Raw genomic sequence first — 16,998 nt, forward strand, 5'->3', positions numbered from 1 at the left:
AGATCTTACCAATCGCACAAGGGAGCTCACGTAATGTATCCATGCGAACCATGCACATACACCAGCATAAGCACAGGCGTCAGTAACAATAAAAAAACATATATATCCAGGCACATCGCCTCTAGTTAGGACATTAAATAAGTGCTGAAAGGGAGCACCTCCCTTTGCCTAATAACTTAGCTGTAGGGATAACAGTGGTGCCTGGATGAGTGATCTGTGACTGCATTTGTTTAAACATTTGCATACAAGTGTGCGAAGGGTTAATGTTTTTTGCTATTTATCTAACCACACCCGCTTCAGCACCTCCCTTTATTTAAAGAGAACCAGAGATGTTAGGAAAAAGATTTTATACATACCTGGGGATTCCTCCAGCCCCATAAGCCTGGATCGCTCCCACACCGTTGTCCTCCACCGTCCTCTATCCGCCGGTACCGGGTCCCATACTTTCGGCCAGTCAACGCAAGAGCAGTGCGTCACTGCTGGCGGACGCGGCCAATTTTTCGCATGCACAGGGGCTCCCTCCATATCCTTACGCATGCGCCTCCATACTACGCAGGTGCATGCGTAAAGATATGGAGGGAGCCCCTGTGCATGCGGAAAATTGGGCGCGTCCGCCGAAGTGACTGGACCCGGTAGCGGCATGCGTAAAGATATGGAGGGAGCCCCTGTGCATGCGGAAAATTGGGCGCGTCCGCCGAAGTGACTGGACCCGGTAGCGGCAATAGAGGCAGCAGAGGATGGCGGCGTGGCAGTGATCTATGCTTATGGGGCTGGAGGAAGCCCCATGTATGTATAAAAGCTTTTTCATTTTTTTCATTAACTTCGTCTCTGGTTTCTTTTAATGTCCTGACTAGAAGCGATGTGCCTGGATATATGTGTTTTTTTCACATATCAAACTTGTCATGCGCTGGTCTAGGTAATGAAAAGGGCTGGTAGGTGGGTGAGGTAGCTTGGCATGCAGAAATGTAACTTTACCTTGAGTAAAAACAACTCCGCCCTGTTGTGTTATTATTACATAATACTGTATTTCTTTCCTGTGTTATCATTTTTATTTATGCTATCGCACCTTGCTAATATTTATCCTACAACTTTATTCCTTATTAAAGCAGAACAAAAGTCAAATAAGGAAAGAAAACAGTCCAGTGCACAGCAAAGCACCAGGTGTAATTATGGTTGAAACCCTAACTTTCAAACGGATATGTAATAAAAGAGTGGTTGGAAATTTGGGGGACCAAGAACCCCCCTCCCCGCACAGACAACCTACCTGACCCCTAACCATGCCCCCGCACAAACACCCTGCCTGACACCTAAAGCTCAACACACACCATACAATCTTGGTTGTACAGATTTACCAAATCTATGTAGTATAAGGGCCAACAGATTGAAAATACCTTGAATGATTGATTGGATAAGCTCTTATACTACATGAAAGTGGTAAGATTGAACAACCAAGATTGTATGGTGTGTGTTGAGCCTTACTCTAACAACCCCTCCCCCCACACAAATACCCTACCTGATGCCTAACCCTAACCACACACACACACGTTAACATTAATGCCCCTTCCCCAACACCAATCACTGCCCCGCCACAAAAACAAAACAAAAGATGTTTTTTGTCGGCACCTCCATAGGCCTTCATTGAAATTGCACCATTGAGTGATAATTTGGACCCCCGCGGCATCTGATAAACATTGGGCACCTGCCATTTATCAGGCACCACAGGAGCCCATATTTCACCTTAGTGCCACTATTTTAATAAGCGCCTATGGCAACGCTCAAACTTCAGCTGATAGCGGGCGCCCAAATTCCCTTTCAAACTGCCCCCACGGTCACAGTTTTAGGTAAAGGCCCCTTACATTTGATTATGTGCTAACCATAAAGTTGTTGCAATCCCTGAGGAGCTTGTGGGCCCTGAGCAATTGCCCAGTTTACCCCAATGGAAGCCTAATCTCTAACTATTCTGCACATATTCTCTGAAATGTTGTGGAGCAAGCCCAATGCAGTCATTGTTTACCTAGTTTGGAATTTCCCCATAAAACAGAGCTTGAAGCAATTTGGGATGCTGGTCCCACATAAAAGGGACTAATTTCTTCCTTCTATACTTGGCTTAACTCTCCTCAACGCTCCTCCCAGGAATTCCAACATAAATATATGAAATATTGGAACCAAGTACTGGAAACAGATACCACCCTTGATACTTCGTCTAAGATTTGGGCAAACGCCTCTAAAACTTCTATTTGTGTAACCACCAAAGCGAACCTCTACAAGACCTTGCTCTTATGGTATCAAACCCTAGCTTGCCTCCATCAATGGAATCCTTCAATTTCCCCGGCATGCTGGAGAAAGTGCGACCAACCTGGAACTCTTCATCACTGATTTGTTCTGGTTTTGTCCGTATCCGTCCCTTCCTCACACAAGAGGCCACCAAAATGCTTGTTCATGCCTTAATCATCTCCCGCCTAGACTACTGCAACACCCTGCTCTGTGGCCTACCAAAAAACAGGCTAGCTCCTCTCCAATCCCTTCTAAATGCAGCGGCCCGCCTCATTCACCTTTCCACACGCTCTTCCGATGCAGCCCCACTGTGCCGTTCTCTCCACTGGTTACCCATTACCCAGAGGATCCAGTTCAAACTCCTGACTCTAACATACAAAGCCCTCCACGAGTTGTCTCCTCCATACATCTCCTCACTAATCTCAAGATATTGTCCGTCCCGCAACCTTCGCTCCTCCCAAGAAATTCTCCTGGCCTCTAAGCTGATCACCTCCTCTCATGCTCGCATCCAGGACTTTACACGAGCATCAGCCCTTATCTGGAACTCTCTTCCACAGCCTGTACGTCATGCTCCAAACCTGGACATCTTCAAACGCACTCTTAAAACACACCTTTTCAAACAAGCTTATAACATTCTATAGCCCTTTATTTACTTATTTGTCACAATGTAATCAGAGGCAAAGAATCACTGCCTCATCCATCCTCCACCCCCTTACCTAGTGTGTCCCCCACTACCCATTAGATTGTAAGCTCGCAAGGGCAGGGTCATCCTCCTAATGTTTACTGTCTTTGTAACAATATTTGTGCTGCTTGGAACTCTGCTGTATATTTGTTAGTTGTATCTATGTTCCCCTTGTCGTCTTATTGTGCTTTGTAAAGCGCTGCGGAATATGTTGGCGCTATATAAATAAAAAATAATAATAATAATAATAATAATAATAATTTTGTCCTGGTATACAAACTTTGTGGTCTGAGGTAATTCAACTAATAAAGCACTATACAGACATTGAAGTCCCCTGGGACCCCTGGATCTGCATATTAGCAAAACCAGTGCCTAAGTTGAAATCTCATCGGCAATGATTGGTTAATCATTTCTTAACTGCTTCGAGATGTGTCATCTCAAAACATTAGCGAGATTCACTCACTCCTAATGTTTCTGAAGTACTCAATAGAATAAAATATATATACTGTACAAACTGGAATACTGGACAGCTGTCATACAGGATAAAATGCATATTTTCCTTAAAGGGAAGATCCGCGCTGCACAAAAAAAAAAACTGTACTCACCTGGGGCTTCTTCCAGCTCCTGGCAATCGATCTGTGCCCTTGTAGCTCCTCTCCCTCCCGGCGTCCAGCTGTGAAGAAGTCGACCTCGCCAGATCGGCTTCCGGGTTGGCGTCATGTGCGTTCCACGGCGTGGGTCACGTGGTGTACGTGACGTCATCGGTTCTCTACTGCGCAGGAGCAGTAGTTCTGCCCCTGCGCAGTAGAGACCCGATGACGTCTCTACACCACGTGACCTCCCGCCGTGGAGCGCACAGAAGCCGACCTGGAAGCCGACCTGGCGAGGTCACTGCTGGACGCCGGGAGGGAGAAGATTTGCTACGAGGGCACCGATCGACTGCCAGGAGCTGGAAGAAGCCCCAGATGAGTGCAGTTTGTTTTTTTTATGTGCAGCGTGAACCTTCCCTTTAAGGTCGGGGGGGGGGGGGGGGGGGAGTTAATTAGTAAGCCTCTTTTCCCAAGTTACATACATTATGCATCTGGTCTTCAACTTATGATGGCTGGCAAGTTCTTCTTCTCTTCTTTCTTCTTTTCCTACTCTTTTCTTTCTTTCATGTTCTGTCTTTTTCTTTTCTTTTTCTCTTTCTCTCCTTACAACTTTTTAGGGGATCTCACCCCCTTAAAAATATGTAGTTTGAGGGACCCCTGGATGACTTATACAGGGCCGCCATCAGGGGGGGGACAACTATGACTCCACTGATGGGCCCGGAGCCCGCAGGGGGCCCGGGACCCCCACCCGAACCTCCCCCACCCCTTCCCCCCTACGCACGGGGCCTCCGCTAGCTACAACACGCTGGGCCCTTTGTTTGAGCCTCTCTTTTGGGCCTGGCTGCCATCACCCTTGTGCGCCTTGTCCCTGCCTGAATCCCCCCTCCTTCCCTCCCTGTGCTCCGTGGCTTCCTTCTCCATTAACTCACATGATAGCCCCGATCCACGCGCCGGAACTCGGCGCTCTCCTGCATAGAGTCCTGGCCGTCACCATGGTTACTTCCGGTATGCGCATTTGACATCATGAGATGCGCATGCCGGAAGTAAACATAGTGACGGTCGGGATGCCATGCAGTGAGCGGGAGAGCGGCGAGGTTCGGCACGTGTACCCGGGACAATGTATGTGAGTTAATGGAGAAGTGGGCACGGAGCACAGGGAGGGAGGGGAGAGACGGGGAAAAGGCGCACAAGGGTGGGGGAAGCTGGCACATTAAAGGTGACATGGCTGGGGCCCAGGGGACATGGGAAGTGTGTGTGTGTAGGGGGGGGGTGCATTGATGACACGGGGAAGCTGGGGGAACATGAGATGACAAGAGGGGGGAGCTGGGAGGATAATGTGACGAGGTAGGGGGGTCAAGAGGTGATATGGGGCGCTGGGGGGACATTGATGGCACGGGGAAGCTGGAGGGAACAAGGCGACATAGGGAAGCCGGGGGCCAAGAAACGATACAGGGAGATGAGGGGACATTGATGACACGGGGAAGCTGTGGGACTATAGAGGTGACACGGGAAGCTGGGGGGAAGGGGGGCAATATGACAAAGGGAAGATGGGGGGGTCAAGAGATGACATGGGGAGCTGGGGAGACATTGATGACACTGCGGGAAACTGTGGGACAAGAGAGATGACACAGGGAAGCTGGAGGAGGGGGGGGGGACACAAGGTGATAAAGGGAAGACGGGGGGGACAAGATGACACGGGAAGCTGGGGGGACATTAATGACACAGGAGGAAGCTGAGAGGACAAGAGGTGACACAGGGGAAGCTGGAGGCACAAGAGGTGATTTGGGGAAGCCTGGGGAGCACAAGAGGTTACACGGGGGAAAGCCGGGGTCACAGGAGGTGACGGGGAAGCCAAGGGGCACAAGAGGTGACACAGAGAGAACAAGAGGTGACACAATGGGGGGCAAGAGCTGACATGGTGACAAGAGACACAGCGGCACAAGAGGTGATTCAGAGGGGGACAAAATAGGCACAGGGGAACAGAGGTGAGTGGTGACACAGACAGAAAAACACAGAGGGACATGCAGTGAAACAGAAGGGGACAAAAAAGACATGGGAGAGTTGGGAGACATGGGAGAGTTAGCACAGGCAGAGAAGAGACAGAGGTAACACAGAGTAAAAGAGGTGACACAGGACAGGCAGACAAAAGAGATAAGACATTTTTGGTCCATGCTGACATGATAGCATCATGCAAGTAGTTTTGCCCATACGTAATGGCCACACCCATTTCTCACCATGGCGCACTTTGCGCGCCACTCCCTTCACGGGTGGGGTGGGGTGGGGGGGGCGGGGCCCGGCCTGATGTTGTGTGAGGGGCCCCAAAATTTCTGATGGCGGCCCTGGACTTATATGTATGAGTACTCATGTTTAACCCCTTTGGCTCAATGTGAAGTCATCAGTGGCCTCTACGGATTGGCTCTCTTCTAGATCTCTATGCTATTCTTTCTGCATTACAAATATTATCTTGTATACTTTATGATTATATTGCATGGACAATTTGTTATACAGTTGCTATAATTATTGTTATATGCCGTGCTTCATGTTGCAATGTTATTGTTGATTGGTATATTTCCTTTTTGAAATAAAAAATAAAAAACTATAAATACAAAAAAAAAATATTTAATAGATCCTCCTTTTGCAGAAATTACAGCCTCTAAACACTTCCTGTTTGTTCCAATGAGAGTCTGGATTGTGTTTGAAGGTATTTTGGACCACTCCTCTTTACAAAACATCTCTAGTTCATTCAGGTTTGATAACTTCCGAGCATGGACAGCTCTATTTAACTCTATTAAATGAAGCTGGCATGTCCAAATGTGCTTTAGCATAGCTCAAGCGACTCTGTTTGTGCTGTGGGCAGAGAAAAGGCTTCCTCTGCATCACTCTTGCATACAGCATCTCCTTGTGTAAAGTGCACTGAATGGTTGAATGATGCACAGTGACTCCATCTGCAGCAAGATGATGTTGTAGGTCTTTGGTGCTGGTCTGTGGGTTGACTCTGACTGTTCTCACCATTCGTCTGTTCTGTCTATCTGAGATTTTTCTTGGTCTGCCACTTCAAGCATTAACTTGAACTGAGCCCGTGGTTTTCCATTTCCTCAATATGTTCCTAACTGTGGAAACAGACAACTGAAATCTCTGAGACAGCTTTCTGTATCCTTCCCGTAAACCATGATGGTGAACAATCTTTGTCTTCAGGTCATTTGAGAGTTGTTTTGAGACCCCCATGTTGCTACTCTTCAGAGAAAATTAAAAGAGGAGGGAAACTCACAATTGACCCCCTTAAATACTCTAATAATTGAATTCACCTGTGTATGTAGGTCAGGGGTTACTGAGCGTGCCAAGCCAATTTGAGTTCCAATAATTAGTTCTAAAGGTTTTGGAATCAATAAAATGACAACAGTGCCCAAATTAATGCACCTGCCTAATTTTATTTAAACAATTATTGCACACTTTCTGTAAATTCAATAAACTTCATTTCACTTCTCAAATATCACAGTGAGTGTCTCCTATATGATATATTTAACTGACATTTTTTTATCGTAACAACCGAATTATACAGGAAAGTCACGACGATTAACAAGGTTGCCCAAACTTTCGCATCCCACTGTATATAGCGCCGACATCTTCTGCAGCTTTTACATAGTGTATTTAGACATGTAACTAACTGTCCCTCAGAGGAGCTCACAATCTAATCCCTGCCGTATTCAGCCCAATAGCAGCGTACAACGTAGTGACGAAGTGCGTCTTTAAGGCCTCCGACGTTGACTTGCACATGAGGAGATTCTTCCGTAACCCATTGAGGAAGGTGGTATTCTACCCTGCAATATGGTCAGCTGACCAAGTATGATTGAGGAAGACCTAGAGCTGGCCGACGGGCCACCCAGGTCTCCCTCCCGCAAGAAAAGGAGATGAAATAGGGCCCTAGACAAGATAGCAGTTTTTTCCCACCGCTGATGGTTACCTGCCTGTTATTTGGTAGGGGCTAGCATCTGCCAGGCCCCTTGACTCTCTCCAGGCCCTAGGCAACTGCCTAGGTTTCCTTTGTAGATGATCCAGCTCTGCTCCCCAGTTAATAGTGGTCCTCTATGGCCAGGGGCGTTTCTAGCCTTTTTGTCACTCCAGGCAAGAAGCCCTGTGTCACAAAACCCCCCTCCCCCCAAAAAAAAACACACACACACTAAAGAACATGAACCATGTAGTGTATAAGGTACATGCTTGATACATCCACCTTAAACAGCTTATGCTTAATAAGTGTGTTAATTGCAGACAGGGGCGTTTCCAGGTTCCTGGGAGATCCGGGGCACCCCTGGGCACCAAGAGGGAACGAGTAAAGTAGGCGTGGTCATAGGTGGGGCCAAATGTACTTGAACATAGCAGTGGCGTAACTTAAATATATTCAATATTCAACCAACGATTTATACAGGAAAATCATTACGATTAACAAGGTTGCCCATACTTTCGCATCCCACTGTAAATATGCAATGATATTAACAAATGGAACACGCCCAGCTGCAGTATTTGCGTTTCTGTAACTACAGCTAGGTTCCTCAGCACATCGTATACCATATATACTCGCATATAAGCCGACCCGTGTATAAGCCAAGATACCCACTTTCCCTAAAACAAAAAACAGGAAGAATCCCCGATCATTGCACCACTGAGACGTTGATTGCACGCTCTGCTCCACAAGCCAGGAGACACATGTAGTCTTGAGAAGCACACTCTGCACACTATGTTGCAGAGGATGGGGGGGCACGGACACAGCAGGGAGCAAGCTGGTAAGTGCAGGATTACTAGTGCACAATCCTTATGCTCCTCTGCCAGTAACAAAACCTGCTCCACTATCTGTTTTTCTCCACTGACTCGCATATAAGCCGACTGGGTAACTTTTCAGAACATTTTTTATGCTGAAAAATTAGGCTTATACGTGAGTATATACAGTATGCGTTACAGGTAGTTGTTTATGCAGTCCAGCAATGACATTGCATAAAAAAACATGCACAGGACAAAAAGGACAAACCTGCAAAAGCAGAATTGGACACGCAGTAAAGTGTTAGCACCGCCTAAGGGCCCTTTTCCACTGTACATTGCAATCGGCATCACAAACGTGCTGCAATGCAATTAAGGGCGGGTATTGAAAAAACAAATACAGGCCAATCGGAATTGCACAAAAAATGTGTTAGTAATTGGAAAAGGGGCTCCGTGACTAACATGTTAATCACAGTGTCCTTGTGATCAGCAAAACGTGAGCGCTCCAATTCTATTATATTGAATTGAAATATTGAATCAGACCGCAGCCGGTGGAATAAATACCCCAAAGAATGCTGATCTTAACGTGTGCGGATAGTGTATATTAAGATGACTAGCAATTATGCAATTTATGACACGAGTTACTTAAATTGCTTAATATATGCAATAAGAATTTTGCTTGTGTAACATGAAACCTAAGTGACAATTGTATATTCATACAAAGTACAGTATATAGTCTTGTCACTAACTGTGCCTCAGAGGAGCTCACAATCTAATCCTTACTATAGTCATTTGTCCATTGGAGACTAAACCAATTTGGGGGAAAGCCAATTAACTTACCTGCAGATGCCATTTTCTGCTGCAAATGGCCTTGAAAATGCTGCAGGCTGCAGCGAAACCTCCTCCTCTCGTGGATGCAAAATCCTCCATGTGTCCCCTCTAATTCAATGGATAGCTAGCTACCTCCGATATCATCTGATTACCTGGTGATATATCAGTAACGTCTGGGCTCCTAACTCACATGGGATGCTGTTGAGCCTCAACCTTTGTGTTACATTTCCATCTATTGCCCGTATTGGACTTATATTTGCAATCTATATTGGACATTGTACAGTATATTCCTCATATAGAGCCATTGTGGACACTGCGATTGGTTGTCAAGATGCTTGAGGTTGTCGGCTTTCCAAGTTCATGGGTATGTGGAGGAGCAATTTTTTTTTCAGACCACATGGTGGAGGGCCAACTTAAATAAATGCGGTTCTAACCCCCCCCTTCGCCCCCCCTCCGAGAAATTAAAAAATACACATAATCTAGCAGCAGTTTCCCCCCAAGATATGCATAATTTGGCATTTCCCTCAAAATACACATAATCTAGCAGCAGTTTCCCCTCCAAGATATGCATAATCTGGCATATCCCTAAAAAATTAAAATACAAATAATCTCACGCCATTTCCCCAAAATAAGCATGCTCTGGCGGCGTTTTCCCTTATAACACACATAGGGGTCGATTCACTAAAGGAAATAGCGCGAATAAACTCCTGTTACTCACGCTACTTAGACAGCGAGCTTTAAATGTAATGCGGTGCACGCTACGTGCGCTATTAGCGGCGTAGCGCTCGTACAAACAGGAGTGCACACTATGCTGTAGGTAGTGCAGCATAGCGAAGGCTATTACCTTAAGCCTCCTTCTAGCATATAAGGCGCACTCATCTCCTTCTGCCCTGAGCCCCTGCGAGTCACTATAGAGAACATGATCCCCGCACTCTGATTGGCCCAATAGGCTATAGGGCCAATCAGAGTGCGTGGATCACATCCCCAGCACTAACCTCTGCAAAAAAAAAACATACCAGGCAGCATTTCCACCTCCAAAAAACATTAGGCAGAGTTTCCCTTTAATAAAATGAGCAATGTAATCTAAGGTGGTAATGTACGCACCTGTGTGGTGTCTACTCCAGCATCGATCACAGTCACAGCCCCTCCAGCACCGTTCTCCAGTCTTTAGCTTCTCCCAGAGTGCAGCAGCTCTGGCTGCTGCTCAAATCTCCCCCTTCACACTGAGCCAGCCAGTAATGAGTTCCGGGTGATGCGTTAGAGTGTGTATCACTCCACATCATCTCGGCACCTATTGCATCCGGCTAAGATTGATTCACTGTGGTTCTCCTTTTTGTAACTTTTGAGGGGGAAAATACGCAGGGCACAGAGCCAGCAGCTGCCTTTCCGCAGCAGAATGTGGCCCGCGGGCTGCCAGTTGGACAGCAATGATATATACCAGAGGTTCTGAATCTGGGTGCCGCAGCACTCCATTGCGCCTCAAGCACTTCTCAGGAGTGCCTCAGTGTTCATCCTCATCCTTTGTGCATTGCCATCAGGTCATGAAGCCACACATTGATATACAATATGGCTGCAGCCATGGTTGAAGTTGGACATCAGCGGAATTGGGGTGGAGTAACGGATCAGTGCGCCTTGGCCTGGATGAGTAAGGAAATGTTTGTCCAGATAAACTGGAGTCTGTACTGAGGTGATGCTGCATAATTAAAGGGGGCGTTACTAACTGCAGTCCGCATGTGGGAAAATGTCTGTGCTCTACAAGACTGACTCTTTATCCTTGGCATGTCCATCCTGGGGGATGTTCAATAATGGCGGAATTCTACCTCACTGACTAACTGGAGTGACTAAGGGGGATCACTGATTATTTGGAGGGGGTGCCGCCTGATGCAGAGTCAATGATTATTTTGAGGGAGGTGCTACCTAACGTGGGGGTCACTGACTATCTGGAGGGGAGGGGGGGTTGCCAGTTATTGACTTTTTGGAGGAGGGTTGCTGCCTAATAAGCATCACTAGCTTCTTGGAAAGGGGGTGCTACCCAATAAAGGTGATAATGGTGTTTTTGCCGAGGGGTGCCTTGAAAATAATTCAAAGCCATTGAGGGTGCCTTCATCCAATAAAGTTTGAGAACCGCTGGTCTATACCATACGGATGTGCATGCACGCTCCCAGCCGCGGATCGTTAGCCCAGGAATCAATGACCGATCATGGATTCCTTTCCCCAGCAGAAAAAGTGACCGATTCTCTCGGAAGCCTCGCTTTTTCTGCCTCTTACGTCCCCCTACGTCCCTCTAAGCGTACATGTTACGCTTAGAGTGACGTCATGTAAACAAACTCAAGGTTGCCATCTTGTGGCCAAAAAGTAAAACTACATCCACATGTAAAAAAAATAAATGAAATAAATACATATTTACATAAAAAATTACTATTTACATCCCACCCTCCCAAAAATACCCAAATAAAATGTTTAATAAAAAAAAACAAAAAAACATTACAATAATAAAAAAAAAACGTAAATATTTACCTAAGGGTCTAAACTTTTTAAATATTCATGTAAAGATGAAATATTTATATATTTTTTAATTATAAGCTTGTAAATAGTGATGGATGCTTTTTTCACTATCCGACATAGTAATCCGAATCGATGATCGGCAATCGATTATGGAATTCAATCACGGATGCGGTCGTTATTTCGCATATCACAGCCGTGATCACTGAAAATATATCCGTGATTATAAGCTGAAAAGCCACCGGCTTTAGTGGTTAATAGCAAAGCCCCCTTACATTATATAAATGCCAAATTTGCCGGATATGTTAAGTAGAACAGTGGGAAGAAGTAGAACATTTTTTTTTTCAAAAAGACCTTATCGTTTTTGAGATAAATTTCAAAGGAAAAAAGTATACATGTAAATGCGGTAAATACATTAACTGTCATTTACCGCATTTAAATGTATACTATTTTCCTTTGAACCTTTAAGATTATTATTATTATTATTATTTATTATTATTATTTATTGTATTTATAAAGCGCCAACATATTACGCAGCGCTGATCCATTATCTCAAAAACTATAAGGTCTTTTTGAAATGTTTTTTTTCCCTTGTTCCCACTGTTCTACTTAACATATCCTGCAAATTTGGTGTTTATAGCATCTAAGGGGGCTTTGCTATTAACTGCTAAAGTCGGCGGGTTTTGGCGGTATTTAATCACCAATACCTTTTTAATGGAAACTTTAAATTCGATTTTCTCAAAAACTATAAGGTCTTTTTGAATTTTTTTTTAAGTTGTAACCACTGATCACTTTTATAATCCATGCAATTTTAGTGATTATAGCATGTATGGGGGCTTTAATGTTAAAGTCCAATCTGTGATCACGGCAGTGATCACGGATTCTACAGGTAATCCAGGTCACAATCACGGCTTATCCGGATTTTGGAACTGCTGTGGCCAGATTTATTTGAATCCGTGATTGGGGGTATCTGAGCAACACTACACAGCATAGTTATTTGTGTGCTATGTACTGTACAGGCATGTCTATCTCATCACGTCACATGTCACCTCGGTTGTCCTTTAAAGGGATTCTTAAAGAGAATCTGTACTGTAAAATTCTTACAATAAAAAAATTCTATTCATTATGTTCTCCTGGGCCCCTCTGTGCTTTTTCTGCCACTCCTTGCTTCTAACTAGAGTGTGATAGGCTTGAGAGTAGCTCAGTCTCTGACTCATACAGAACTTGGAGAGGGTGTCTATAGCTTCTGCCAATGACAAGCAGTGCAGCACATTCCACACATTCCAGCCCCAGCCGACAGAGCCGACAGAAGAGAGAAGATTAGATCATATAACAGAGATATCACAGCCACTGTGCAACTAGAAAAGGCTGCAGTAAGACAGACCACATTAGAACAGGTATAGGAACTTATAGGACAGAAGAAATAAGGCTGAAAACTTTGTTACAGAATCTTGGTAAAAAAAAAAAATGAGTTTTACTCACCTGGGGCTTCTACCAGCCCCTGCAGCCGACCTGTGCCCTCGCAGTCACTCGCAGATTCTTTGGTCCCCCGCCGCCAGCTAGTTTTGTTTTGCCAACATGTCCGACAGGCCTGGCCACGCATAACCTTCTTCGCGGTCCCTTCGGCAATAGCATCTTGCGTCTGCGCAGGAAGCAATTGCGGACGGGAGCGCGTAGAAGCAGACGCGTGGCCAGGCCTGTGCAGGAACGGTAAGCCTGTCGGCGAAAACGGAAATAGCTGACACAAGAAATGTGATTATCTGCACCAAGGGACTTTGATAGTTTCAGTGCGACCTCATGGGAGATTCATTGCCATCATCCATCCACACCTGGAGTTAGCCTATCTGTCCTCCTTTTGCTGTTTTTTATTTGTTTTTAGATATGCTGTGCAACTATATCACAACTTTTTCAGATTGAATAATAACAATAATTAAAATAAAACTTTTTGCATATTTTCAATTAGTGCTCTTGTCTGCCTTTGATTCTCTGGGTTTTCTTTGTTTTCAAAAGCATTTCCTGTACAGCAGTTTAACTGCCAAAATAGCAAGATACCAGCCAGCCTCCCTACTCACTATTTTGTCAGTTAGACTTTGCAACTGCCGTTCAGGAAATGCTTATGAAAACAAATAATACCCAGAGAATGTCCCAAGACGAGATGGACTAGTCCAAAACCTGTCAGTTCTGTCAGATGTTAACTGCTTACTTTCTGTGCTGCAGTGGTCCTTTAATATAGGGGTCCCCAACCCCCGGGCAGCAGTCCACTACCGGGCCGCAGGCTGTTCTGAGTCGGGCCACATCCTTCTGACTGCACAGAGCCTGTTAAGGCCCCATTTACACTAAGGGCCTTTTTCCACTACACGCAGATTGGATGCAGAATTAATGCAGAAAAACTGACTCCAATAAATGCCTATGGGCCTGTTTCCACGAAACGCGATTTTTCTGATTTTCCCATAGGCTTTCATTGGAGTCAGTTTTTCTGCATCCATTCTGCATCCAATCTGCATGTAGTGAAAACAGGCCCTTAATCAGTTGCTCTCAGTTATAACTGAAAGGACAACTGATTTTCAAAGTAATGCCCCTGGTTTCCTATTTCACACTTAACGCGTTTTAACTGAAATCTTTTTCACAATGCACTGCTATGGAGAAGAAAAAAAAAACGCATACTAACTGATTAAGGGCCCGTTTCCACTTCTAGTGATGCGAATGCGGCTCCCTAGCCACATCGCATCACTTCCGCTGCCGGCGCATCACTTCCACATCTCCCGATGCGGAAGTCATTTGAGAAGATGGGACGCGGCTGCGGGCGGATGCGGCCGTACGAGATTCTGCAGCATGCTGCAGATTCTCGGATCGCTCCGCACTGCTCCGCACAACATGCATGCAGTGGAAACTCTTCCATTGCTGTGCATGTGTTTCAGGACACCTGCGGTTCGATGCGGCTATGTAGCCGCATCACACCACTGAGTTCCTAGTGGAAACGAGCCCGCAAGGCCCGTTTCCACTACAGCGATTCTGCATGCAGATTCGCATAACCAATACAAGTGGATAGTGCTGGTTCCACTTGTGCGGGATTCTGTGCGGTCTGCTGTGCAGAAAAAATCTGCACGGCAGAGCCGTCAGAATTCGCATGCCGCACACCCGCACGCAAAATGCCGGTAATGTAATTTAATAGGAAAACCGCAAGCGTAATAGTCTTGCGGTTTTCCCGGCATTTCCGTGTGTGATTCCGCTGAAAAACGCATGTCAATGCTTGCCGGCATTGACATGGTAAAAATCGCATACCGCAAACCGCGAGCGATTCCACGTGAAAATCCGCATGGAAACGCGAACGAATCCGCACCCGCATGCAGATTCGTTGACACGTTTTCCGCGACAGAATCGCAACGCACAAGTGGAAACGGGCCCTGAGTGGAAACGGGGCGTTAGCGTCACTGCACTAAACAAGATGCTGATGAGAAGCAGAGCTGTCTGCAGACTCTTAATGTTACCACCTTGTGTCTGGAAGCGGGAAAAAAGGGCGCAGGCCGCTAGTGGACAAAAAGGGCGCCGCTATTCACTCTCATAATAAATAACGTTTAATGGGCGCCGAGCAGGAAAAAAGGGCGCAGGACATAAATAACGTTTACAAACGGCGCCAGGAGATTTTTAATGATTTATAAGTGTGCTTGTGGTGATTTACGTTTATAAAATGCACCAGTGCCGAATAACGTTTATAAAAATACTAAACATATTAATCTTATTTAACTAATTAAAACATTATTTAAAGTTCTATTCACAAAATAAAGCGATCAGTACGTAACGTACATTGCAAAATATTTTTTGCATCCACAATTAGTAAAACATTATTATCCACATAATAAAGGGGGGTCTTAGGTTTAGGCACCACCAGGGGGGTCTTAGGTTTAGGCACCACCAGGGGGGTCTTAGGTTTAGGCACCAACAGGGGGGTCTTAGGTCTAGGCACCAACAGGGGGGTCTTAGGTTTAGGCACCAACAGGGGGTCTTAGGTTTAGGCACCAACAGGGGGGTCTTAGGTTTAGGCACCAACAGGGGGGTCTTAGGTTTAGGCATCAACAGGGGGGTCTTGGGTTTAGGCACCAACAGGGGGGTCTAGGGGTTAGGGGTAGGTACAGGGAGGGTTACTTAGGCACCAACAGGGGGGTCTTAGGTTTAGGCACCAACAGGGGGGTCTAGGGGTTAGGGATAGGTACAGGGAGGGTTCTGTGTAAGAGTAGGCTTAGGTATAGTTTTAGTAAAATTTTAGTAATAATTACTAATGTTTTACAACACTTATTATGAACGTAGTCTTATTTATATCATCGTTATAAAGAATATTTTCAGATTTTATTATAAGAACAAACCGTAAATGAAGGTTATTCACAATAATATAGAATTATAACAATTAAACATATATTATTGTTTTTTTTAATAAACGTAATTATAAGTTTAACTTTAGAAACAGGGAAGATTAACGTTTTCACAATTTCCGATTTCATAAACATTATTTAATGATTTATAATTTTGTTAAACATTATTTGTAAACGAAATATAGCACACTATTTTTATAAACCCTATTAATGATTAATTATTATTTAGAGTTTACACCCCGCGCCCTTTTTGTCCGGGCGCCCTTTTTGTACGTACGCCTTGTGTCTGTGATTTTTAAAGCAGCATGTTTTTTGTCTGTACAGACACCGGGTGGCAGCAGTGAGGATGGCTGAGACGCTCTGGTCTCTTGCCAGCCATAGAGTTGCATCTTTTTGAATGGAGTTGAGGTAAGCTCTTCCTAAGCAGCTTATTAGCTAGTGTAGGAAGAATGGAAGGTCTTAGTGGGTGTGGGGAGAAAGGAAAGCTAAAAGTGAAGTAGGGGAGTAGAAAAGGGTAAAACTGACTGGGGAGGGGGGGGAAGGCAGATGAGGGCAGGAAATGCTGGAGGGGACTGTCTGCACCAGTAGATGGGGAAACCCAGCCAGTATCCTCCTCACTTTCACTGCCTGTCACACCATGTGCATCTTGTGCTGCATGGAGTACACTGCTCCATATTCCAATAGTAAACTATGGTGTTATGCAGCAGCACTGCGCTAGTCAGCAAAACAAAGCAAACAAAAAATCCAAACTGCTGAGGGCCAGTTTCCACTTGTGCGAATCACCGCAATAAAAATTGGCATGCGGATGCGAATTTTGCATGCGGCTGTATGCAAATTTTTATGCGAATTCGCATGGATGACTATGTATGCGGATTTAACCATGGCAGTGCCTGTGTGCTTTTCCATTGATTCCATGTGAATTTGCATACCAAAACCGCATGCAAATTCTCTATTAAATACCATTCGCATACCAAAACCGCATGCGAATTCCCTATTAAATACA

The 16,998-nt window shown here is 45.2% G+C and overlaps 2 protein-coding genes across 4 annotated transcripts in view; one reads left to right on the forward strand and one right to left on the reverse strand.

The window, feature by feature from the left end:
* Positions 1-16,998, reverse strand: part of BLNK (B cell linker) — a 319,789-nt gene that overhangs the window by 279,180 nt on the left and 23,611 nt on the right. The gene's annotated exons all lie outside the window — the stretch shown is intronic.
* Positions 16,378-16,998, forward strand: part of DNTT (DNA nucleotidylexotransferase) — a 614,660-nt gene continuing 614,039 nt past the window's right edge. The window contains exon 1 of the mRNA XM_068258688.1: positions 16,378-16,403. Coding sequence (XP_068114789.1) covers positions 16,393-16,403 — 11 coding nt within the window. The 5' untranslated portion in view covers positions 16,378-16,392. The remainder of the gene's footprint in view (positions 16,404-16,998) is intronic.

This window comes from Hyperolius riggenbachi, chromosome 10 (assembly GCF_040937935.1).
Source record: "Hyperolius riggenbachi isolate aHypRig1 chromosome 10, aHypRig1.pri, whole genome shotgun sequence".
In the NCBI taxonomy this organism is placed as follows: Eukaryota; Metazoa; Chordata; class Amphibia; order Anura; family Hyperoliidae; genus Hyperolius; species Hyperolius riggenbachi.